General features: G+C 46.1%; 1 protein-coding gene across 1 annotated transcript in view; it reads left to right on the top strand.

The window, feature by feature from the left end:
- LOC142591089 (japanin-like) overlaps window positions 1-27647 on the top strand; it is a 95192-nt gene that overhangs the window by 29545 nt on the left and 38000 nt on the right. The window contains exons 4-5 of the mRNA XM_075703469.1: window positions 10205-10227; window positions 24174-24244. Coding sequence (XP_075559584.1) covers window positions 10205-10227; window positions 24174-24244 — 94 coding nt within the window. The remainder of the gene's footprint in view (window positions 1-10204; window positions 10228-24173; window positions 24245-27647) is intronic.

The raw sequence follows: 27647 nt of genomic DNA, 5'->3' as shown, positions 1-27647 counted from the left end.
TTGCACTCTAGGATAGATACAAACTACGGAGTAGGTGCTGAATTAGTCATCATGCCAATGTTGAAATACCCGTCCAATGTAAGTAGATAACCGTTATCATTCACGTATGACAGAAGGTTATCTAAAACCTCAAAAAAGGAGAGCGACTGGCATTAAGGGGTCGATAGAAAACCGCAAATACCGTCTTTTCTTTCTTTATGCATAAGACTTCATAATTTTCTGTAACTGTGCTATATTTTCTCTAAGAATATCATACCCTGTTAGAGAAGTTAGAATTGCAACGCCGCCACCTGTGCTTGCCTTGCGGTTCACGAAGAAATGCTCATATCCTTGAAGTGCATAATGTTCCCAGTCATTATTGTACCAGGTTTTAGTAAACATCAATACGTCAAAGTTTAGCTTACATGATTCGATTAGCAAAGTGACTTCATCCTTTTTTTCAACTGTGGCATTGCCTTTAGATGCATGAATGTTAGCAGCTATGCTGCGCTGCTAATTTTGTGTCTCTTAATAATTTTCTCATGAATAACACAGCCTGAAGGCGCCATCTCTACTTTAGGTACGAATGTGTTAAAGTTTCTGTTAAACGCTTGTGATTTTGCTCAGGTTTCTTTCACGCCTGATGCGACCGAAAGGTGAAGTCTGCGTGCAACGTGCATGAATAATGCCATTCTTAATTCGTCCACACAAATTTCCAGCTGCGTTCCACGTCGGGTGCTACTGCCATCGCTAATATTTTCTTCACTTCGGGACAAAGGTGTTCATTTACAAACACTGGATATTTACTGGGCAAGCCGAAGGATGCAATTGTTAGCTTTTTCTTGCGTGCCTTCTGAAGCACTTCGTCTCGCTTGTCACGGCGTTGGAACTGAACAATTATATTTGTCTACTTTTTCCTTTTCTGTACGCACTCTGTGACAAACATCAATGTCCTCGCGTGCTATAGGCTCGCCAACCACCTAACCAATTTTCTTTAGCACTTCAACCACATTTTCGTTTGGTTTCTCGACTATTCCTTTAATTTCAAGATTTCTATTACGCGAGTACTGCTCGGACTGCAAGAGGCCCGAGTGGCAATCTGCCAAGTTCTTCTCCAGCGTAGAAACTTTATGTTGTATTAGTTCATTTTCTTGCTTCAGTTCATTATTTTCACGTAACGTTGCAACAAATTTTTAATTTGTATCATCAATGCTCTTGCTAAAGAAATGCGTGCTTTTCTTCATTTCATCAATTTCAGTGCGCAAGCTTCTATCTTCGGATCGGATGCTTCGCTCTAGCGCTTTTTTCATTTGTTTCCACTCATTTATCACTTATTCTTTGGAATCATGCAGCATTCTTGAAACTTCCTTGTTCATATTACACACTAGTCGAACACAAAGACCACGTACACTCAAGATCGGGTAGCAGTGCCAGCTATCTAAAACTCCAACTAATATTCTGAGATGCGATGGGTGCACCACTAACCTGCAAAAGACAGAAGAAATGGTTCAGCTTGTGCCTGGGAAGCCGCTACTGCTGTCGTATGTGATCCCCGGTAAGGTGGCAGTCTTTATATGTCCAGATGGCTAGGTGATCTCCGAATCACGTGGTCCCGGAGCCAGTCCCATCGAGGTGTTCTCGTACCTTTCGCTTGCCTCCTTTCGGGCGGTCGATGACAATGCCACACGTAATAGGATTTGCAGTATTATTACCTGATCCGTGAAACTGCAAAACACAGAAGAAATGGTTCAGCTTGTGCCTAAGAAGCCACCACTGGTTCCGTGTGCGATCCCCCGTAAGGCGGCTGGCTTTATATGTCCAGATGGCCAGATGGTCTCAGAATCATGTGGACTCGGACCAGTCGCCTCGAGTTGTTTTCGTAGATTGTGCTTGCCTCCTTTTGGACGCTCGATGACAAGCGCACGTGTAAGAGAATCTGCAGTATATCCAGCTGCTCGGTGAAACTTCAAAACACAGAAGAAATGGTTCAGCTTGTGCCTAGGAAGCAGCCACTGCTGCCGTACCACGTGCCTGGTCCATTTGCTCAGAACGCGCCAAGATACGATCAGCATACCTGGGCCTGTACTTGGGCCAAGTCATCTTACCTGGCCAACCGGAGGCACTGCTGCACCAGCGCCTAGCTTACATGAGGTGTACATAAACAACCACGACGACAGCGGGTGCCCCTTCTGGCAGCGGTTGCGACATCAAGAACACGCAATAACCAAGCTACTTTGCATCTACAGGGGAGCAGCATTGGTCACACCTATGGTTTTCTGTAGTCTCGGTTTCTCTCAATCAGGTACAGTCGGCCGGGACCCTTTCCTGAGAACGGACCAAGATTAAAGCCAGCATATCTGTGCCACTACTTCGGCCAAGTCATCTTACCTGGCCAACCGGAGGCACTGCTGCGCCTGCGCATAGTTTACACGATGTGTACATAAACAACCACGACGACAGCGGGTTCCCATTCCGGCAATGGTTCCGACATCAAGCACACGCAATAACCAAGCTACTTAACATCTGCGTGTTTGTCATAAGCTCAATACCTTTAGTAATATTGCCTGTATTACCGCATCTGCGGCGGAGCAAATTTATCTGCGCAAGAACCCACTAAATTTATTCTACTATTTTACTTCAACTTCTTTTTCTTGTACAGCTTAAACCTTGATCTGTTGTCCAGAGCGCAATGCGCTCACGTGCATGACCCGCGAAACGAATGGAGAAACTTGAATCCAAGCATAAAGATTTGACTTTCTAGTTTTTTGATGATGCCTATGAAAAATTCTTACTAAATATTAGCAGTACAGGATTACACGTTGTTGAAATGAAAAAAAAATCAAATGAATAATTTGGTGACCAGTGAAGATTTACTCAACAATCTGGTCGAAAAAATGAAGCATGAAAAGGCTACGCTAGTAGCTGAAAATAGCGCTCTCAATGCTAGCAAGAATACGCTTCGCAAGAAACGAATTCACTTTTTACGTCTGTTTAAATAGGAGTACCCTAGCTAAAGGTTCCTCGTAAATGCCTGAAATAAAGGACTAAATAACGCATACTAAAGGTCACGTGAACTCAAGGTCACTATATATGTCCATGCTACAGTGATGTAGGTATTTGGCTATTGACAAGTGCATTGGTCGAAAGCAATGTCCCCCCCCCCCAATATCATAAATACTCTGTTAATAAATGAAATATTTCGAATATACATGTGCTAGGTTGATATCATTTAGTTATCAAACTGTTTTGGTGAAAACAATATGTTGAGTAAGCTGCAGTTTATTGCAATATCAATTCCATAGACACTCCAGGCACATCGCATCGGCGTGATGTTCCCCATAAACTCCAAGGAAGATAGCACTGTCACCGCCCACCATATGGTGCGTGTGCGAATGAAAGCGTGTGAGGGTAACTGAGCATCGCGGTTTAATCTCGCGAACGCAAGGGAGGAAAGCGGCGAGGAAGCGCGCCATCATCCATCGCGCGCAGGCCACCGAGCATAGCGGAGGGAGGGAATGGGCGGTGTTGTGCTTCGGCAGCCACTGCCAAGTGAACAGCCGCGGGCGGTAGCTCGGAGCTTGTCCCAAAAGCGATCTGCGTTAGAGGCGAAGGCCTGGTGCACCGACGACTCACACTTTTGTGCGTGCTCGTTTGTCGCCGTTGAGTATGCGTTGAAGCGACAATCAGCAAGAAGGTAACTGCTTCGCTCGCTGCTGCTGTCGCAGTTCCTCATGCCAACCTCTCCACAGCGAGCTATCGCGGTCGTGGAGTGGGATGTATTCACGTTAGGCTTTGGACGCTGCAATAACGCGTGTTAGTTTATTTAGTATGCCAATGTTTGCAAGTTTTTACGATCAATACATCTGCTATCCTTACTTTGCATTGCTTCCCAGTAATTTTATGTCGTAATTGTTGCTTCGACTTTTTGGCGAAACTCAGACTTTTTTCTTCCCTGAAGGAAATGAATGATTTTGCCGGTTTACAATCGATCATTTATTCATGCCTGCGGCGCCTAATATCCCAGCGAGCCACTTTCGCATCGCAGTTAACCTATTATGGCATGTAAGGAGCGAGCCTATTGAGGAATTTGCCAGGTATCACGCGTCGTATGACGTGCCTCAACCCTAGCAACGCATGATGGCTTACATTTTTCACTATAAACATTTGTACATGTGTATCAGTTTTCCACTGAACTATTGAAATACTATTCAAAACATGCAAACATTTGCTGCTGCGCAAGTGGTTCATTACAACACTCAACTTGGCGGCGCTTTCATGCCACCAAGGTTATTGGTCAGGCACTACGTCAGAAGTGCCTGCGACACATTCAAACAACGCAAAGCCCTGCTTCCTCGCCTGTTTGAACAAGGCTCCCCATGCGGTAGCTATTCCAGTATTGCTGCCCAGTGGTTTAGCTCACTGCAGTTTTAAGTGCCAGAAAGTATACAGAGAGAAAATTGCATTAGAGTCTTGTGACGAACAAGAATATAATGCCTTCTGAGGCCGAAACTATTGAAAAACATCTTGTATTATATTCATGCAAATTGGTAAGCAGCATGACATGTTTCACTAGATAAATTTTCATGATGCACTGGTGTGCAGAGTTTCATAGACAAAGTCATATCCATTTAGTGCAAATACCGCACTATGATGGTACACAATAACGTGATCTATCACATTATAAAAGCCGTTGTCTTAATGTTACAACAAAAGTTGACATTATTCAATGAGATCCCTGTGAATTTTAGTACGCGGGGCACCACATGGTTAAACAATGGTAAAGTAATTTCTTTGTATAGAAGTATTACCCATGCACTTCTGCCATTGTCCAAAAGAAATAAATTTTCCCACCTATGGCCGCCTCATACAACAGTACAACCTAACACAAATTTCACAGTCACCCTAAGAAGAACACCTCATTTGAACTTCACTTCAAATAGACCCCTGTTTATGGTAGCCTCCTACAATGCAGAATCTTGCTGAATGATTTACAAAGAAATTATAGTCGTATCACTTAACTCTAAAGCTATTCAGGACTGCAACAGTGTAGAACAGATCTACAAATGTTCTTTTTCATGCGCAACAGCTAACCTAATTTGCCTCACAATTTACCAGCGCAAATAAAATGACTTCTCCTTGTTTAGCAATTTGTATGCTAGACCACAATCCAATGACATCAATATATTAACATAATAACTCAGAAAACCCAATTTGGCTTATATATTTACACCTTTACAATACTGTAACAGCTGCACTCTGTCATGTGTGTTGCAATAACGAAGGGGTGCTTGCCCACCAGTACTCCAATGATACTAACAGGGATCCCCTACACAGCTAAGTAGATGGCCATGATTCAGGTAGCAAAATGCTGAGAGAGAAAAATCCTCTCACTTTGAAAGGGAGTGCAGGCGTGCTTCGTGTCGGCTCCTCTATTTTCCTGTGTTTTTGGCGGATTATCGAGCTTCACGTGGTAATTCTTCTTACCAGCAATCGGCGGACTCGTCTGAACTCCCCCGACACCAAGTTTCGCCAGGTGGCCCGTTTTCTGGCCGATAAGCAGCGCCTTTTGTACCGCCAGGCAATGTGTGGGGGGGGGGGGGGGGGCAAGCTAAGCTTATCTCCACGTAGGCCGCTATTGCCCGGCCGCCGCGAAGGCGGGGCATAACAAGCCTACCGTGTCGCCAGACCTCATTCGAGCTCCCACTCTCCCACGGCAAAGTGCCAGGTCTTTCCTGACGTTAAATGGAAGTTGTCCAGGTAGAAGGAACAGAGATTAGGCCAGAAGATTTCGGCGAGGAAGCGGGGTGGTGCGATGTCAAGAGGAAGAAACAGGCCGACGGTGCGACCGAGTCAACACATAACCAGCAGGTGCACATGCAGAGACGGACGGTAGCCACGTCGACTACGGGAATCACCACAGCACAGTACCAAAAGAAGTATGCCCGTCAAGTGCAGCAGATTGCCATGACAAGCCGAATGCCAGATTTACCGCCGCACGATTACAAGATCGTCATACGCCCCCGAGGCGGCTTCAACGTGCGCGATTACGAAACGGATCGCATTTACTGCTGCATACGTAACGCAGCGGGTGTAGTCAGAGAAGCGGCCGGGAAAGATAGCATCTGCCTCAACGTTAAACAGAACGTCGTGGTCCTCAGCATGCCATCTTCAGACATAGGCAAACCTTACGGAGCCATTAGCAAGCTTTGCATCCGTGACCGAGAGTTCCAGGCGAACACCTACAGGCCGCCCCGGAGAACACTTCCAAGGGCCTGATTAGGAACATTTCCAAGAGCGAGAGCCCGGCAGACATCATCGCTAATATAGTGACGCAGCGCAACCCCGGAATGCTGCATGCGAAACGCATGACCAACACGCACAACATAAACGTTTTGTTCGACGGATTCCACGTACCGAGATACGTATATTACGGCCTTATGCTCGTCAGATGCTCCCTTTACAGGAAGCAGATTGACGTGTCCCACGAGTGCGGAAGGCTGGGACACCGCGCCGACGTGTGCCCCAGTCCCATCGACAAGATTTGCCGTGGATTCGGACGCAACAATCCGTCGCCTGCCTATCGATGCGAGCCACGGTGTCGACTGTGTGGCAAGGGACACTTCAAGGGAGACCGCAGGTGCAAGGCGAGGTACAAGACCGCATACATAGTCAAGCGTCGCCAACTAGAGCGAAAAAGACAAGAAGAGGAAGAAGCAGCCACAACATACGGCAGTAGTTGCAACGGCAGCAGCGACTGTAATGGAGGCTACTACCTCAATTTTCCAGAGGTAGACCGTCAATCAGTCACCGACAACCGAAGAGGACGCTCGACTAGCCGCGGCGGGAAGGGCGGCGCGGGAAAAGCCTGACCCCGATCGCGCTCTCGCAACCGGGCACAGAGGCCACGAAGCACGTCGATGACGCTCGGTGGCGGCGGTCCGGTCACCGCAGCTGTGGGCCACATCAACCAAAAAAGTAAGTAGCAGCAGCGGTGGCAGCAACAACAAGGTCACAGGAGTACTGGGCAACAGGTGAGCTGAGCGGCTGTCGCCGTTTCTCCAGGAGGCGGAGGCGCTCGGGCGGGCCGCCCTGGAGGACCAGCCGTCAGCGGCGGCGGTGGGAACGAGCTCGAGCGAGCGATAGAGCGAGTCCTACAACAACGCCTAGAACCATTATAATCGGTGGCGTCCGTAGGCGTCTCCGCCGCTGGGAGGCGGCTTTTGAAACTTCAGACCTGGCAGACCAGCCCTCGGCCGTCCGGCAAGCCGAAGATGACGCCGGAGACCAAGGACTTCGAGCCACCACCTGAGGCCACCACAGCAAAAACTGCCGGACTATTCTAATAAAGTTTCTTCTTCTTCACTTTGAAAGCAACAATCATGTGATAGCTTGCGACAGATCGACCCACATTGCAGGCAGCGGACCTATTCGCAGCTCCAGAACGCAGGACAACAGCAAATAGTCTTTCTGTAAAAGAAGATTAATAATTGGTAATGATAAGTTACTTAGTTCCTGCTAATTATCAATACAATCTCATTTCCATCCATATCTATTCTCTGCTTTAGTAATACAACTGAATTATTTTTAACATACAGTATATGATGGTTGCATTCGCTTCTCTTGTTTGTTCAAATTTTTGTTTGGCAAATGATGCAACATTTACAGCTTGCTTACTGACACGAATGCGTTGAATGTCCAAACATCATTCGAAGCAAAACGTCTTGTGGCACCGCATGCAATTACACCAAGGAAACGCACAGCAGAGCAGCCAGGAGGAGGAGGAGGAGGAGGAGGAGGAGGAGGAAAAACTTTATTGCGTGCCCTGCGAGTTGGTGGGGAGGGCCAAAAGCCCCGGCTAGGTGACAGCCAGGAGGTCGTGGGTCCTGGCGGCATCCTCGGCCCGCTGGATGTCCCATAGTTGATCTTCTAGGGCAGGGCTGAGCAGCGCGGCTTACCAGCGCGTGCGAATGCTGCCACTAGAGGCCGCGTTCTGTTTATTGTTATATATGCCTTCGAATTCCCATATCCTCCAGAGTGGCTCTGGATTCACATGTGTTACATTTGTGCGTTTGATATATATCCGGATATATGATGTGCGAGAGCGCAGGATTCGGACAGGTCCTTGTTTGTAACTGCCGCCATGCGACAGACTGATTTTTTGTCCATTTTGCATGAGGTCGCGGAAATATGCCCCTCTGTAACCTATAGTCTTTCGTGATGTCATTATATGTGGTCATTCTGTCCTCCCATTCCCACTCATATACCGCACCATCACGTCCGGAGGGTGTCGGGGCACCACTTACGACTGGGGCTCAGTCCGTAAGCCCTCGAGCCGCGTCGTGTGCCGCCTCGTTGTTGCCGTCCTTCGTGAGGGTGTGAGCGGCTTTCCATGTGATGTATACCTTTTTTTGCAATTTTGGCCTCCTACAAGAAGATTGCGTAGTGCCTCCGGGGAGATTCGGCCGTTGGCAAAGTTTCTTATTGCCTTCTGAGAGTCGCTGACTATAACGGTTGCGTTATTCTGAGCTACTGCGAGCGCTATGGCTACTTCTTCCGCTGTCTCGTTCATTGAAGCCAAAGGCAACAACGTAGAAACCCTCAGAAGACTGGAGGGATCTGTAGCGTAAATCATGAGGCTAATGAGAAGGATAGTAAACAAACATAGCGGGATGAGAGAGGAAAACACTATCAGATTAGATCAGATTAGATTAGATCAGATCAGATTAGATCTTACCGCAAGAATTAACAACGCATGAACAGTGAAGATTATGCGTAATCATTCTCTGTCAATGAAAATCCAGCTATTGAAAGGTAGGAGATACTTTGGAAATATTGTGGGAATGAGTTAATCCAACTACATTATAGTTGAGTAATGCGCTTACCCTGTTGGGTTAATTGCATCCCGCATTCGAAAATTTGGATACATACTTGGATACATAGGACGCCAGTTCCTTCCCTTCAACACCAATTGTTTCGAAATCTAGACGCAGTTACGGTCTTTTTATCACTCCCTCCGTTTCAGTACTGATTTATAGTGCACACAATTTTTGGCGTAGAGCACCAATATCATTCCCAGTGCACCAGCACCTGAATGCCGCAAGTTTGTTTGCATTGGCACGTATGCCACGGCTATTCGTTCTCTTAAACATATATGTTATACTATTAACTGCGAAGCGCTTCGTATGAGAACACTGCAAATACACGCATATATTTGCGCACAGAACACCGTTATACAAGGCCCGTATGCACGGCAAAGTTCGACCGGCATAGAGGATGCGTATATATATTTATACGATCTGTTATTGCATCGTTTGGTAAAAGGCTAGCTCTAATATTTTCTGCGTATCTTCATAATGCGTACAGTTCGCGTGTTCAATAAACTATTGTTAGATTAAACTTTATGAGTACAAGGGTTCATTGAGATGTGCAGCCTGTATAGTTTTCCTCGCATAAATACGGATGTTCGCCTAACAAAAATAGGGAATTCTGTCTGTTTCGTGCAGAACAATGTAGGCAGTGTATTATTACAGTGAAATGCCCGTAAATCTTAAAACAAGGAGCACTGTCCATATTTTACCGGAAATTTTACCGTATTTTTGAAATGCGGCACACTTTCCGCATTTTTTGCGTCCAATTTCTCCATATAATGACGGAGATCCTCCGTATAATGACGGAAATTTTTATAGTGTCACTGAATAAAATTAACAATAACATCTATTATTGCAGCTTTTCGTAGAAGGCTAGCTCACGCGTTTTGCACGTATTTTTATACTGCGTACAGTTCGCGTGTTCAATGAAATATTGTTAGATGAAACTTCGTGAGTGGAACTGCTCATGCAGACAGCGTGTATAGTTTTCCTCGCAAAAATACAGATGTTCGCATTAGAAATATACAAAATTCGGTCCGTTTCATGCAGAACAGTGTAGCCACTGTATTATTACAGTGATATATCCGTCAAAACTAAAACGGGGAGAAATTTCGTACATTATGGAAGCTTTTGCCATATTTAAAATATACGGGATACTTTCCATATTTTTACCGGCAATTCCAATCTGTAATGACAGAAATCCTCTGTATAATGACAGAAATTTTTTACAGTTTAAGAGTAAACGCATTTTTATTGTTCATTCTTCGGGCGAAATTCCTTCCTATGTTGCATGAAAGCAAAGATGGAATCACAGAAAAATGGGGGCCTTCCTAATTATGATTTTATTGTTTTTACAGACAACAGAACAATGGGATAAGAAGTGAGTGCATTTTATTTTTATTTACGTATTTTAACGGCCATGCTGTATAAAGAACTTCGGCGATTGTGCTACGATGGCATAAGTAACTGGTAGAACATCGTGTAAGTTTATACCGAGTACAGAATGGTCGACGAGCATGTATAATATGATGTAGCTTTTTTGTGGTATTTGATGAATGAGAGCTGCCAAAGAAACCATAGGGGTCAGTTTTCTTTAGAGATATATAGGGGGAACTGGCATGTAAGCTGAAAAACGTGTAGTGTATATTTTCGAAGGAGTTTTAGACTTTATAGACTTCGCAGGAATGCGTCAATTCTGACTTGCGGGCATAGTTGTCGATCCACATGAAGAATAACGTACAATCTTGGGTAGGTCTTGATTCTAGTCTTATTTCAGACGTCGATGTAATCTTACATCAGGAAGTGAGAGACCAGACTGGCTAAGAAAGTCTGCAATTTGTCGAGAGCTTGTTGCATCATTCTTCATTTCTGTACAACATAGCTTTCCCATATATTGCAGTACACCATGTGTTGTAGTACTTGCAGAATTCCAGTCTATTTGTTGTGCGTGTGCCTCCAACTCTCACGTGAAATGTTCTCTTTTTCAAAAAGTTACGGTTGAACTTAAATGCTCTATTACCAATTGCCTTGCTCGTCATTCCCCCTATTAAAGTAGGACAAGGTAAACTATTAAAAGCCTCTTCGCTCTCTTCCTTCTTTCATAAGCGGTATTACGCAGTGCCCTCTAATAATGTCTCTGCTGCTTATGGCCCACTTATGTCTGCCAGAAGGTACAACTCCTGAAAAACGTTTTCCTTCTTCTGCGTTCATGATTTTGTACGAACCCCTAGGTCTTTTAAAATTGAAACATCTGTTAGATCAACTACCTGATAGAGTACTTATGACTGATCATGCTTATTTGTGCAGTGCTGTTGAAGAGTACATTAGGACGCAGTGAATGTTTTCAACAGTAAAAGTATCAGAAAAGATACTAGTTCTTTAGTTGTGCCCTGTGCTTTCGGTTGGTGTTTGTATTACTTGTCAGATTTTCCATTTGCATGCCCCATTATGCAATAAATATAGGAATTTTAAGCGTTAAATATATGGTGATGAACTAAATCTAAGTGCAAGAGCTTTTACCTGCTAATCCCATTGAATATACTGTCACGGGTGCCAATCCAACCCCTCACCTTTGTTAGCAGCAGAATGCCATAGCAAAGTGACTGGTAAATAAATTGAAGAACAGTTTCGTTGACAAGAGAGTTGTGGTGTTTCTTTCCTCTATGTAGGTAAAAATTGTAATAAATGAATGTGTCATTGAAAAATAGATGTTTGCACCCCTCTATTGAAGCAACTGCATATTGTTTATAGTTTAAATGCAGATTACGTTAAACATTTCAGGGTTAAATGTTCTTGCAGGTATCATGATACTTCATTATTTATGAGGGTAGTAATTGCATACTACATTGTTATGTGGGTTTACACATAGTAAATGTGATCTCAAGCTTATTAAAAACTGTTATTAGCAATATGTAAGGCATGCATGTTTCTGCACACTTCATTAGCTGTAGACTCGCAAGAATCGTTTATACTTAAAAGATGCAAACATTCACTGGAAGGAATGCAACTGGCTGACTTTGCCACAGAGCTTTGATTTACTTCTCCCTAATGTGTCTTCTAATGTTGCAGCTACATGAGAACAGGCTGTTTTCCGGCTTTTCGAATTGTTACACGAGTTTTACAAGGTCGTGCAGGAGCGTGCGGTGTCACTGTGCCACTATAGCAAGCTAAAAATGCTACCTAATTGCATAGTTATATACTGTTCAAAGCAAGGGTTAATATAGGGGCAGTAAGGATACAGGTTCCGCAGCATAGTGAGCATTTATTGATTGCTGTGCCCCAAAAAGATTTTCCACAAGAGAAGGGATACAATTTGACTTCCATGAAACATTCGAAAACAAATTGACGACGTTGTTTGTTCCAGCCAAGGAGTTTTCGCTATCGTAGTAAATTCATTACGATAGCCTGCACGTTTAGCGTGTAAAATTTAATAAGTAAGGTAGGATAAGCTTTCAACATGCGTCGCGTGAAAACTGAAAAGAAAAGAATGCAACGTAGCGGTGCCGCCTATAGTGCAGCGTTGAAACTTCGGGTACTTTGCTTTCTTGTTATTTACCCTTGCCGAGGTTACAATTATTTAAGCTGCTCTATAGGTGCCATTTTTATATGCCTCTCAAGAAAAGAAAATTGTGACTACCCCAAAAGGCCATGTCGTTTCGTAGGGATCTATTCCCTTATAGTATTGAGAAACGATAACGCTTCAGACCCATTTATAGCAGCTCGAAATGAATGAATTTGTATACTTTGTGCCTTCACGTATGCCGGGTATATTTTGGATAAAGGTTTTTATTTTTAACATTACGGCAAGAAAACAACGCAAATACCTCTTATTAGAAGAAAAGATTCCATAATGTTTTGTTGGATGACAACGACAATGGTTTGAAGCTTCACAATTACTATTTTGACAACGTCGGTGTAGGAATAGACGCAGAACACCCAGAGAACACAGAAGGTTCAAAGCCACCTAAATACAAAAGACGTGTGTCAGTCAAAAATCTCGCAACCACTGCTCACAAAACTATGTGCGTAGTCAAATGATGATCCAATTAAATAGCATGTACAAAACTTTGAATAACCGCTCATTGCCGCGTGTGACGCAGGGAAATAAAATCTATGCCCCAGTGAAAATAACTGGCGGAGCTTCATAACAGAAAGTATTTTCGGCTTTGAAGTTGGAGACCTTTGTAAAATGCTAGTAAAGGAAAGAATGCTGCATGCAGAGCAAAACGGCAACATTTTGATAATTATGAAAAATAGAAGTGGACAACACGAACGCCGACTATCAACTGAAGGGAGCACTGAGGCGAAAAAAGAAAGAAGTGACAAAACTCATCTGCGCATGCTCAGGAATGGTAACACCACGTGTATCGCAGTTAGGGAAGCTAACGAAGCAGGATTGTGCAGATAAATAGGGGAACATAGAAAAGGGCTCAGAATACTAGAAATGAAGCTTAGAACGACAGAAAGCTGAGCTAGTTGGTAAGGATTCATTATGCAAAATAGAATTCTATTCTTTTTCAAATTGAAATAGAATTCTATTTTGCATGATAAATCCTCACCAACTAGCTCAGCTTTCTGTCGTTCGAAACATTTTGATAACATCGGCAAGAAAATCAAGTCTTTTCTAGTAGTCAACCTTCCTGTGAACTATCACGTCCTGTCTGCTCAAAGGTAGCTTAAGTGGACAGAAAGTCAGAAATAAAATACGGACACTGAGTATTGTTTGAATTCCTGCATATTGGAGCGAACATTGTCTACATCATGCACGTCGAACTGCAAGATGAAGAGCCCACTATGCCCGATCTTCCATCGCTGTCGTCCTGCCATGTAGTCGCGCAGGTACTTATCGAAACTATTTGACCTGAACCAGGAGCACAAGTCTTGGGAAGATATACAGGCGCATAAGAATGTGCGCCAGACAAATATTCCCCAATTCTCGGAAACCGCGTATTTACCTGCTGCAACATTTGGAATGTACACTTGTGCTTCCCTAATGCAAGTTATTGCTTCGTGGAGTTTTGCTATGGAATAACCTAAGAAACTCAAGTAAATGTTCACCTCAGTTAAGTTACATAGGGACACATACGTTCCAAAAAATAGCATATAAGCTATCACAAATATCTTTTCGACAGGTGTTTAATTATTGTTTGGTAGGCACGAATAAAGAAACAAATACCATACATCGGGAAATTATTGGCTCATTGGCTTATTCATCTGAGAGGGTTAATTATGTTTTGTACACGCGCCAAGGACAAGGGAAGATATGGGGTTGACCTGACTGGAACCCACGGAAGTGGTGTCATCTAGTTCAGCACTCTTCAGTGCAGGATGCACCTCGGCTCTTTCATGGATTTTCTTTGGTGTGGACTTGACGACGCCAGGCGTCATCAAGCAGGATACATCGTGCCTATCTACCAAGCAATTTTGCTCAGTGTGTGCCACTATCTGACGTGATAACATTACGTGGATCGCCTGCTTATTTTTTCCAATCATAGACCAGCCATGCTTTAAGTTTGCTTCTCTCCTTCCTCATTAGCAAAACCTTGGCGCCTCGCTATAGGCATTCTAGATGACGTGCGCTCGCGCTCTGGTTTGCCAAGAGTCTTGCGCGCCTGTCTTTCTGGATCTGACCCATAGTTGTGGGAGGCGCTGAAGTTGCAGTGGCGCTGACATTGTTCGGTTTTAGGACGTGCCCTCTGACGGCGTATGCCAAAAGAACTCACGGATTCAAACACGAAACTCCACAATGCCCTTCGCGTCAGTCCACAGACTCGGCTGATGCGGTTGTGGCAGCTTTTGACAGGTTTGCAGTGCCTAATCGCAGTGTCGTTTTTACCAGCTGGTTTTGTGCTTGGCGTTGCAGTCGTAATCCACCTGTACAATGTGAAATTTTGTGTTTCGCAAGAAACCTGCCCTTCAAACTGCCGAATACATTCGGTTCTGCGGCCAGACGTGTACTTCCTGTTATTTCACTTCCCACGCGCAAATACTCGCTCTATATAACGCATTTTGAAACATGGCTTATAAGACTATGCGACAAAATGTTGGTACTCTAAGATATTGAAACGGGCAGAGGTATAAGGTTAAATGGGACCGTGTTTACTCTGCAAAAGATATGGCCGGCACAACCAGTATGGCCGAACGTAAGGGTTAGCCGCACTACGTCGTCGCTTCCGTCTTGTTAGTGGTCGTCGTCTTTGTCCCTCTCGTGGCACCGTGACATAACCACCGGCGGCGAAAGCGCCGACATGGCGCATTCTAGATGGCGGCTGCATGATATGGCTTGAGACGACTCACGTGGACAATGTCAGTTGACGTGGTTGACGGGGAACCATCGGCTGGAGCTACTTCATAAATAATATCACTGAGCTGTCGAAAAAGGCGGTGAGGGGCGGATTGCCGGGAGAACACTTTTTCCGATCGGCCCACACACCGTGAAGGAGCCCGAAGGAGGATGAGGTCGCCAGTAGAGAACTGGACACAGATGGCGGTTGTCATAAAGAGACTTCTGTCTTGACTGCGACTCAGAAAGGCGACATAGGGCAATCCAACCTGCCGGGGCAGCTGTAGCTATAGCGGCGCGAGCGTACTCCAACTGATACTCAAGAGCAGTTGGCAGCAGCGTGTCGAGAGGCAATGTCGGGTCACGAACAAAGAGGAGATAGAAGCGGGATTAGAGAGCGGTGTCACGACGTGACGAGTTGTACACGAACGTCACAAATGGAAGGGCGAGATCCCAGTCACGATGATCTCAGGAGACATACATCGAGATCACATCTCTAAGTCTTCGGTTATGGCCTTCATTGAGGCTGTTCGTATGAGGGTGGTATGCTGTCGTGAACTTGTGTTTCGTGGCAGATGAGCGAAGTTGATCTTCAATAATTCGGGGTAAAAAGTAGCAGCCCCTGTATGTGAGAAGCTGGCGAGAAGCTCCGTGGTGTAAGATGACGTCTTGGAGCAGGAAGTATGCGCCGTCGGTAGCAGAACTGGTCTGGATGGCTCGTGTGACGGCATAGCGGGTTGCATAATCCGTTGCAACGGCAATGTACCTATTTCCAGCTCTGGATGTAGGGAATGGGCCCAACAGGTCGAGGCCGGCACGATAAACGCGGTTCAGTGGGTATATTAATTGGTTGGACGGTTCCAGCCGGAAGCAAAGTAGGCTTCTTCCGGCGTTGGCATGGTTCGCAAGCAGCGAAATAATGTCGCAGAGTACGGTAGAGCCCAGGTAAAAAAGTTTCGCAAGACATGGTCGTAGGTCCTGGAAACACCCAGGTCGCCAGCGGTGCGGACATCATGGTGTTGCGCGAGTACAGTTGCTCGGAGATGAGAAGGAACGACTATCAGCAGTTTATGCCCTTCGGTGCGCATATTTGGGCGGCATGAGATGCCGTCCAAAACGAGGAACAAGTTAAGGAAATGGTTTGACGGGTCATAACGGAGGCAGTGATGAGGTAACGCAAGGAGGCACCACGTGCTTGCTCCTAGCCCATGGGGTGGAAAGCGGAGAGCATGAATATTTCAGCAGTTGCATCACTGGAGTCATGAGTGTTGACGGGGTGCCGAGACAGCGGCATCCTGGTGTAGCCTACTTTATCTGTACACCAGTGTGTGGGTGAATTCTTGAAGACGTAGCGCCCAGCGACCTGGACGACCCGTTGGATCTTAAGTGTCGAGAGCCAACAGAGAGCGTGATGGTCCATGGTAACAGTGAAAGGTCGACCGTGCAAGTACGACCGGAAGTTGCTCAAGTAAAGCTCTTGCTTGGGCTAGTTGGTTCATGCTTGAATTAGTAAAGGCAAGGCACAGAAAACCAGGTCTCAAGAAGAACACAAACGACAGGACCGGTGCCTTTCCAGACTGCTGCCCTACCAGTGCGCACTGCCCATACCAGTGCGAGGCACTCGCGCTCCGTAAGGGAGTAATTGCGTTCACCGTGTGGTAAACAGGCGACTTGGGAACGCAATAACTTTGTCACGCTCGCGTTGACACTGAGCTAAAGCCGCTCCAATTCCATAGCCACTAGCATATCTACGGACCTCAGTTGGGGCAGATGGGTCGAAGTGCGGAAGAATGGGCGGAGCAGTGGTAAAGCGTTTGAAGGCAGCAGTTTGGCCAGCACTCCATGAAAAGGGGGCGCCTTTCTTCAGAAGTTCAGTCAGAGGCCGAGAAATGTACGCAAAATTTCTGACAATTCAACGGAAGTAGGATCATAAGCCTACAAAGCTGCGGACGTCTTTGGCGGATGTCAGCGCAGGAAAATCGAGAACAGCACAAACTTTTGCGGGATCGGAGCGGACGCCACACGAATCCGAGAGATGGGCGAGGATAGTAATTTTGCGGCAACCAAAGTGGCACTTGGAAGAATTTAATTGTAGCCCAGCAGAACGGAAGACGCAAAGAATAGACGAAAGACGTTCAAGGTGTCTCGCCAAGGTCGGAGAAAACACGATGACGTCGTCGAGGTAACAAAGGCATATAGACCACTTAAAGTTTTGCAATAGCTTGTCCATCACGCGCTCGAAAGTGGCTGGAGCGTTGTACAAGGCAAATGACATGACTCCAAACTGATAATCCCCATCTGGCACAACAAATGCGGTCTTCTCACGGTGCATGTCATCGATGGCAATATGCCAGTACCCGGAGCGCAGGTCTATCGACGAAAAATACGTCACAAAGTGTAGGCAATCGAATGCGTCGTCTACGCGTGGCACTAAATAGACATCCTTCTTTGCTATCTTGTTTAGATGGCGGTAATCTGAGCATAATCACCAGGTGTTGTCCTTTTTCACCAAGACAACAGGAGAAGCCCATGGGCACGACGATCCTTCAATAATGCCCTTGGTAAGCATCTTATCAACCTTATGATGTATTACTCGGCACTCGGTGTCTGACACACGATAGGGCCGTCTTTGAATAGGCGGTGTATTGCTATTGTATTGCCTGACTCTATGAGATGTACCTATGAGATGCTGGACAAGGAAGGTATGTCCCAAAGGCCGACCGTCACGGTAAATTATGTCAGAATAAGATGTGAGCAGATGACTAAGAGCGTCGATTTGGGTCGGGGTAAGGTCCATGGTTATCATCTTGATAATGTTGGCGTGCGCTGGAGGTGACGTGGCGGAATGAGAATTGCAGGCGGCAGAAGAGTTGGAGGGGACGTGCTCGTTGGAGGAAGAAAGAAAGGTCGTACTCCTGCGACAGCGACAGTGCGGCAAGAGTGATTCATTTTGGTAGTACCTGAGGGCAGAATCTGAAATTCAGGGGCTGAAGGTAAGTTTTATTAGCCGATACGGTAACTAAGACGTGAGGAAACGACGCGCCCTGCAAAAGTAAGGCACTGACACAGGGAGTGACGACGCAGCCACCATCCGGTACACAGGTGTTGGGTACAGCAGTGATTCAGGTCAGTGCTTGAGATAGACGAAGTCTTCGCAACAGAGCTGGATCGCTACAGTGCCGGTAAGGTGGGCAATATCAGGGAAATCGAGTTTGGCTACACCAGCCGAGCAGTCAAATATAAGTGAGTGGGCAGGTAAAAATTCAAGGCCAAGGATAAGATCGTGAGGCCAATGCTCAAGTACAGGGAATAATGCAGATGTGTAGCGACCGGCGACACTGACACGAGCGGCACACATTCCCAGCACAGCAGAAGCTCCCACATCAGCGGCTTATACGATGCGGGACTCGCCAGGAGTGAGCACTTTCATGGGCCGCTTCCCGGGATCAGCGGTCATGACCGAGATGTGTGCGCTGGTGTTGATCAGGGCAGTGACATCCACGGCAATTAGGTTCTGATCTGTCGGCAAGGTGAGGAGAGGATTTGCAGGTCGAGAATCCAGCACAGCGTCACCTCTGGGAGCTGCATCCGTCAGTTTTGCGGGGATGAGCGTATAAAAGAGAGAGGGCGAGATGGTCGATTGCGTATCCTCGGAAGGACGCGCGAAACAAGCTGGCGACCCAGCCTCGATGTCACGCTGCACAGTTCGGACAGCGCTATCTGTAGTGCACGATTGAAGAGCCGAAAGAGCGTCTTCGCACGACGAAGTAGCGATGATGTTGGAAAGCCGGTTCTTTGTGTCTTCGAAACGTCTGCACTCACAGATAATTTCGTCTACAGTCGCGGAGTTTTTAAAAACCTGCAAGTTAAACGCATCATCGGCAATGCCTTTCAGAATGTGCCTCAGTTTGTCAGCTTCGGGCATACTGGCATCAACGCGGCGAATAAAGTGCTAGGACATCAGAGATTCACGCAACGTACGACTTGGTAGCTGTATGAGACCGACAGGATAGGTGTTTCGCAGCGGCGCACTTACGACCAGCGAGATTGCCGAAGAGGTCGCCAAGTTTTTGCTCGCATGTGTCCCAGCTGGTCAATTCTTCTTCGCGTGTGTCATATCAGGTGCGTGCTGGTCCCTGGAGGTAGAGGAGAAGAGTTGCGAGTATCACTGTGGGGTCCCATCAGTTGTGCGCCAAGACGCGTTCATATACGGCAAGCCATTCTTCGATGTCGACTTCGTTGGTGCCGTTACCAGAGAAGGTGCCGGGGTCACGCGGATGGGTCAAGACGACTGACGGTGGTACTGTCGCGGATGCTGACAGTCTGGGTGCACCTGGTGCTGACGACGTGCTGAACCCAGCTGCCTGGCCGTCTGTCAGCATGGTAGGACTGTCGAGGACAAGCCCGCTGCCTAGTTTCGGCTTGTGCAATACTCCGCACCTCCACGAAAAATTATACGGGCAGATATATAGGGTAAATAGGACCGTGTTTACTCTGTAGAAGATATCGCCGGCAAAACCACTATGGCTGAACGTAAGGGTTAGCCCCACTACGTCGTGTCTTTCGTCTTGTTGGTGATCGTCGTCTTTATCCCTTTCGTGGCAACGTGACAATACCAAACAACGTTTATTGGGCTGTCTCAGGCTCCACCTGAAGTGGCTCCCCATCTTGGGCACGCCCGTCAGCTGATTAGGTGAAAGCGGCATGATCTTCCCGGAAGTATGGCTCAGCCCCATCGGCCGGGCACGTTGCCCATTAAGTTTCATCTAGCCTTCTGGGAAGATATTGTTGCAATCTTCATGTCTGTAATAGGCTGCTACTTTGAGAGCTTAGAATGTTCGGTTAGCTTTCGCGATGGTCTCATTCAGCACGATCCTACACCAGTTTCTCCAGAGGAATGGAGGCCAATCATGCTTCTCATTGTTCACAACACAACCTTCACAGCTGTTGCCACTCGATGCTTAGGAAGTCTGATGCCCTCCTAATAGCACATCATAAGGCATGCTCTGTCCCTTGCAGAGAGATACATAGCCTTTAAAGCGCGGTTTAATGACGTACACGCTGTCGTGGTCTTTCAGTTTCTCCACATCACGAAACGTATTGAATCCCCTTGAACATATATAGCTACATATTTAGTATAGTGACCTCGTTTGGATTTTCTTCTCATTTTCTTGAGGCTATTAGTAATGCCTATTTAAGTATTCCAAGTAAATGGTTTCTTGATGGACACGAAATTGCACAATTTTCCGTTACTCGTGTTGTTACTGAAGTATGTCCTCTATCTCCAGTGCTCCTTGTGCTCAGCCTTTAGCTATTTCTGCGCTCAATGCTGAGAGACCCTCACGCGCGCGATCTCCTACTGCCTGGTAGTGCAAATGAGAAGGTGACAGCCTTCGCCGAAGACATCACATTGTATCATGGGAGCCAATTCAGCTTATCCCGTAGCCTTAGAATTTTCACTGAGTACGCAAATATTTCACGTGCGGCGCAAGCATTTTCAAAATGGCATTACTTACACATTGTTTCCCCAAGAGTACGACTAAGTGACTCTTTTCGTCTTCAAAGGAGTGATTCTATTCTATTTTAGACCTTGAGTACACCTGCGATGGCATTTCAGACTGCGTGGTGTTCGATTCCTTAAGATGTAAGATGAAATATTCAGGGTGTTCAAGGGTATGATTCACTCCTCTTAGAAAGAAGGTACTTAGCACAGGCTGTATTTTGCGTCCGTGTGGAACGTTTATCACGTTGTACAGGCACCAATACGGGTTACTAGGTCATTGCAGGTTCTTTTTGGTTCTTGGTAGTCGAGCAGTACACAACTGGTCTGCCGCGCGGTGCTTGGGCAGCCACGCTCGCGCGGCGGGTTTACGTTCCTTCCGTGTCTGTCCGTTGCCGGCTGCTTGCTAAACCGATAAATTTCTGTTGCTTCTGTAGAGTAGTGGGCATCGGGTAGTGTACAACGGCGTGGAGTTTGGCAGGATGTAGAATAATTTCCTCTTTCGAGACGACGGGGCCTAGGATCGTAAGTTTACGAGCATGAAGATGACATTTTTTTAAAGAATTTGATTGCAACCCAGCTTTCGCGAGACACAAAAACTTGCTCAAGGCGGCCGAGAGCCGATTCGAAACCTGTAGAAAAGACCACAATATCATCCCAAGTGTCAAAGTCATGTGTGACTTAATTGCATGGTCCGCTTCAGCCATCAGCACTTGCCAGTACCCGGAGCGCGCATCCAGGGAAGAGAACTCAGCTCCTGGCAGGCAATCTAGGGCGTCGTGGATCCCCGGTAAATGATAAACTTTCTTATGGGTCACGTTGTTTAGTCGGAGGTAATCGATGCAAAATCTGATTGAGTCATACTTTTTCCATACAAGTACGACCGGAGACTACCAATGACTCTGGGCGGGCTGGATCACACATCGTTTGAGCATGTCTTCCACGCATTCGTCAATGACACGGCGTTCGGTTGCGGAAACACAGTATCGACGCTTGCACAGTGGATCACTGTGACCGGTGTCACCAGTGTCCGCTGTCTCGCTTCACAGGAAAGGCTAGACGATGTCGAAAGAAGCAAGGAAACGTTGAAGTTCAATGACTTCACCGTGTTGAGCTGGCGTAAGCGCGTCATCGACGTTATGCAAGAAAACATCTGAGGAACATGAGGCTGGTACGCCAGCAGAGTTGACGGCACCGATAGGCAGTGGTGTTTCATCGGATGGAAGGTCACGTGGAAGAATGGCGTAAAAATAGGCTAGTTGCCCCATGCAATCCATGAGTATTAGAGGTGAAGGACAGGGAAATGAATTGCACGCATAAATTGTAGCGGAACTACCGGCCAGAGCGACGAGGGCCAACGGGAGTAGAAAGTTCTGTCGACGCGCAAAACCTTCAGAGGGTTGGAATAGAGCAGTTTCAATTTTGGCAGCGATATATTATTTAGATGGTTTAAAAATGGCAGTGACAGTCATGGCGGAGACATAGTCACATAAGACAGGCACAAAGGCGGCATAGAAACAAGGCAATGACATCAGCGGTGACGACCAGTTTAGGGAATGGTTCAGGAGATAGACGTCAATGTCACTGAATGGAGAGAAAGTGAATAGCGCACCAGCACAGCCGACAGCAGCATGGTGTTTCGGAAAGAAAGTCACGTGTCCAGAATAACGTGATGTGAATCACGGAATAGAGCGTTCAATCTAAAAAATATAGTATATCTCTAATTATAACATGAGTGGTACTTGCCGCCGAAGGTGTGACTTATTACAAGCATGCCGTGCATAGTGAAGAATGGAGAACAGGAAGCTTCACTTTTCTTAGTTTGCGGCACGTCTTATGACAGAAACGGCCGCTCCTGTTTCGACAAGAGCGGTTGTCGCCGCGTCTTCGACGAAAAATTGCAATTTCGTTAGGAGAAGAAAGATGAGGCCTTCAATATATCGGTGACAACGCAGTCTTGCCTCGGCAACTTCGGCTATCAGTTTTCTTCCTGACGACAGATGGAACGGCATTGTATGTGTGAACGGCGGCGGTGGCGATGAGAAGGAGACTGACATGAGCAGAAGGGGAGGGGGCGACATGAATTCGAGTAAGAGGTATCAGGAATAGAACTGTGTGCAGGTTGCTGGGAAGGAAGCTAAGTTTCGGCGCATCATGACAAAAATAAAATACACTGCGGCGACTGAATGGGGTGGTTATCCGGCGTACGCCAGAGGTCTACATAAGGGGTGGAAAGCGGCAACCATACGTGAAAGGGCCTACCGGACATGACAACTGGTAGGAACTGGCGGCTGGTGGGGAGGTAGTAGGCATCGGTCGCGGATGAGGTCAGTTGAGAGCGGCAGCGTAAGTCAGAGGTGGAGTTACAGGAGGCGGTTGAGAGGGAGGTGGGAGCCTCGCCAACTTTCGCCGGGATCACACAACCAAGCGACGGCCCTAGAGTTGAAGCAGGCTCTTTAACACACGCCACAATAGAGTGTCTTATTGTGCTGTAGGTACAACCTGCCCTCAATTGAAAATTCAAGTTAAGCGTGAATTAGGCGTTTTTTTTTTCAAAAGAATTCCGCATTTTTACAATAGACTTGGGAAATGCGTACAGCACCGGGCCTAAATAGGGAAGCATCTTCAAACTATCCATTTCCTGTTTGACATAGAGTGCGATGTTTTACTGATGTTGTGTATGTAATAATTGGCTGAACTGAAATGACTTTTTTCCAAAACATGACGCTTTTCTTAGGGTGAGGTTCTATGAGATAAAATACGATAAGAGAAATGGACATGTCGCAAAATTCTTGCCTGACATGAAGGTATGGCATACATCCGCATTCACTGCCTATGAGCACTCTACAAGAGCTGTTTGTGCTTTCTCGGCAATATTTGCTTTTGATCAGGATATTAACTAAAATTTCGCTCGAGTACGCGATTGGTGTCGTGTCTCAAATTGTCCATTGATAAATTTAGTAGATACGCTTCCCTTGTGCAGTGCGAAAAAATTTGTGAACCAAATCTACTCAGGAGGAGCGCTTGTGTGGCAGCTACTTAGTTTACAAGCGTCGCAAGTTCCGTCTTTTTGGGCCGCTGTAGCATATACCTATTGCAATTCAGGAATAATATGCTCATATGTTAGGTTTCTTTCATGACCTTTGTGACATTTGTTCAATGTATAAATGAACATATCTCACACAGTAGCAATGTATGACTACAGCTGAATACGGTGCATGAGCTCTTTAAAAAAATTCTCACAAAAGAAATATAATAGTTATGCGCCAGCTCCGTCTGACCACTGCTACTATTGTAGGCTTACATCAATTGTGGATTATGCTATATAAATGAAAGTACGTTTGCATACTAAAACCAAGACTGTATCATTATGAGCAGAGTGATGTAGCCTCATGTTCATGAGTGCAATATTGCTGGAAACAGGACGGTTGGCGCATGATTCCTTTCTTGAGATGTAATGTTGTAGTATCTTTAATATTGTCAAGTATTTGAAATTTAGGTTTCACTTTGACGTAGAAAATATTTCTTTTATCTTTAATTTCAGGACCTTCGTCACATTCATAGGCATTCCAGAAAGTCCGATAATATTGAGCATTAATATCACTGAGCAAAGTGGTAAGATTTTAAGGCATATTTTCAATGGTGAACTCTGTTCGTACAATGCGACGACTTCGCATCGCATATGAGTGTATTGTTCTACCAAAATGCTTAATTACACTAAAGCAAATGGCTTTTGCCAGCAAGTATTTATAAGGTAGGCAACGTTCAGGCTTGATGTGACACAACTAGAAGAGGAAAATGTCATGTATCCTTTATTGTTATTCTTTAATATTGTGTTGAATGTTATATTGTTATTTTCGACATCTAAACCTGAAGTTTCATGCGCATTATGTCCCAACAATAAGACAACTTCCTTTTACTATTTTAATTTACGTCGTGATGAATAATGTACTTTCATTTTAGTAGATAATATAATACTTCACAGAATATCTTTTGTCTACAATTTGAGTTTTCTATCCGTTACGCGTCATTTTCTATGAAACTGTGCAGTAAATGTTGCTGCAATTTGGCAGGCGTTGGAAAGTAAGCCTATGTAGAATATGAAACAGGTAGAGAGTACATTTTGACCAGGCGTGGTTTCTTAGTGGCTATGGAGTTAAGTGCTGAGCACGGGGTCGCGGGAATGAATCTCGGCCGCGGCAGCCGCTTTTAGTTTGTAGCGAAATGCGAAAACACCCTTGAACTTAGAGTTAGGTGCACCTTAAAGAACCCCAGGTGGTCCAAACTTCCGCAGACGCTCACAACAGCTTGTCTCATAACCAGATCGTGGTTTTGGCACGAAAAACTTCATAGTTTAGTTTTAAGTGGTATTGTATACGGTTATAATCTTAGTGGAGTATTTTGGCTATTGTAATGAAGTCTCAAAATGTTTATTCTCTTCATCACAACATCTACCGGCGAAGACGCTCACTCCTAGTGAAGGATATAGGAGAAGCACGAGGCGGAGCCACAAAGCTTTACAATGGAGGCTGTGCCTCAGGTTAGAGTGGGCAACATTGTGAGTAACTTCTCCCGTCATGACGAGACCGAATTTATGCCCCCGTGACGCAATACAAGGTTACCCCCAAATCGATGTGTAGCCTAGTCTACTACTTATTATACTACTTTGAATTGTTGTCAAGTCCACACCCCAAAGTGGGAAAACATCCCCACTTGATCACAACCGCAGCGCATGTTGTGATTAACACAGCGTCGCTGTGTCCACATGATCCCTTATGGAAAAGTCATGCCGATGGCAGCGCCAGCTTTTGCCTTGGTTGAGCTCGCCCCGATATGGAAACTTGCTTCAGTTTGCACCCATAGATTGAAACACACCAAGCTGCACCGTTTTACCCGAAAAGTAGGTCGCGAAGGACAAAGTCCAGACTTGACCCGGTGCACGAATGCCGCATTGGACACAAATAACATGCCGAGTTCTTGAACCAGACATTGTGGAATCTTTCGTATTTCGGTTAAAATCGCCCGCAACAATTTGAGGCCCATCGTGTTCAGGAACGAAGGTCTGTATCAAGAAGTCTGCAATCTTCCTATGCTATGCACCTAGCGACACATAAACTTAGGCCACCCCAATACCCTCGGACTTACGCTCTACAGACACGCTGGCAAAGTCTACGTCGGTGCTCCACTGAGTTAGAATGTTTCACACTCATTTTTTCATTAGTTTATGGCAAAATTTGAGGCCCAGTGCGCACCTCTAATTGTTGATACGATACCGGTACCTGTAGCCGTTTATTTGCAGTGAACGATCCAAGGTCTCAGAGAAGCCGACTAGGGGCCCTCGCATTACGACACTAAGCCTGTTCGTAGCCAACGAATGTATGTCAGCTGAGGAGATGACAGATCGGTGGGGCTGATCAAGTAGCAGAAAGCCACAATTCATGATTCCCTCAAGAGGATGTTGTTCGAGTACATGGAATTTCTCACTGAGTGTTAGTTGTGAGTTTACGGCGCCGTGGTTAAATGCGAAGCCTTCTTTAGCGTTCGTGATGTAAAGGAGATAGTATGGCGAGTGCCCCTGCTTTACTTCTCTGAGGTGTGGGTTAGTTTACAGGAAATCATCGGCCACGGGTTTGTCGCATCAGCAATTATAAGTGCGCACCCGGCCTCAGGTGTTACAATATTGCCGAGTTGCGGTTTTGGCGTTCCTTGCCATGTACGAGCATGATTGGAGGTTGTGGATGTGTATTTTGCATGACACCTGAACACTCATGTCTCAATCTATCCATGATAATAATGCCATCATACTCTTTCTTCTGTTGTTATTGGTATCCTTGTTTGAATACATTGCCGTCAAAAAGTGCGTTTTTACAGCGAACTAGTAGGAAAAGCATTACGTGTCCGCGCTCATAATTCAGGGAATAGTCTGTAGCATGCGAGCGGCACCGTATGACAGCTGATTACTGCCATACGATGTGCGCACACGTTTTAAGGCGAAGCGAAATTAGCAAGGCATGAGTGTTTAATTCCGCTGGTCTCCATATTGTTTGATGATGTCCCTTTTCCAGACGACATGGGAATTTCGGCCAGCTGTTCATGTTCTATTTATGAATGTGTCTTTCGCACGCAGGACGTCCCCTTGGCAGACACGTGGGTACCTACACCAAAGCCCTACTGCACTGACACATGTCCTACCTCAGATAAAATCATACCACTTCTTGCGACGACATCTCGACCACCATAAACATTGTCACTCCTAGCCTACGAACACCTGCAGCGTACCTGACTGAAGTGTGGCATTTCTTTCAGCATGTCAGCAACTTGCGTACACATGTTCGAGTCGCCTTTATTGGCTTAATTTACGCAATCGACTACATATTTTCAAGGCTATAAAACTATTTACATGGCGTATTTACAGGGCGTATATAAACAACAGCCGAGAATCCAGAGAGGCTGTTGCCACCATGTCGTCTTCACCGTGGACGACCTTGTTCTTTTTTCCCACAGTAACACGACCCCCGGTAGAAGAAGCACCGTCCCGGCGCTTCAGACGGCACCGTCGGTAAGGGCATAGTAAGGCTTACGCCAAGACACGTTTACGACGTCAGGTGATGTGGAACCGCGTGGCACGACCGACGTCTCGCCGATTATCTCGCAAGTGACATTATTCACTTGGCGTAGAACACGGTAAGGCCTTCGTAGCACGGAAGGGGTTTCTCGGAGAGCCCCACTTGGCGGCAAGGGGACCATAGTAGCACCACAGAGCCTTGTGACATAGATGTGTCATGATGGCGGTGATTGTGGGGGGTGGGGGAGGGCTAAGCGTGCCGTTGAGATGCCCGCGATGCCAACAGACGAGTACAGGCAAGGTGACGCGCACGGTCTCCATGGGCGACGCCATCGCGGGTGTACTCGGTCCTCGAATCCTGTATCAGGGGGAGTGCGGTGTCCAATGGTAATACGGGGTCACGACCGAAGAGTAAGTAAAAGGGGGAATACGTAGCCGTATCTTGGCGTGATG

This window comes from Dermacentor variabilis, chromosome 8 (genome assembly GCF_050947875.1).
Source record: "Dermacentor variabilis isolate Ectoservices chromosome 8, ASM5094787v1, whole genome shotgun sequence".
Taxonomy (NCBI): Eukaryota; Metazoa; Arthropoda; class Arachnida; order Ixodida; family Ixodidae; genus Dermacentor; species Dermacentor variabilis.
This window is presented reverse-complemented; position numbering and strand designations above follow the sequence as displayed.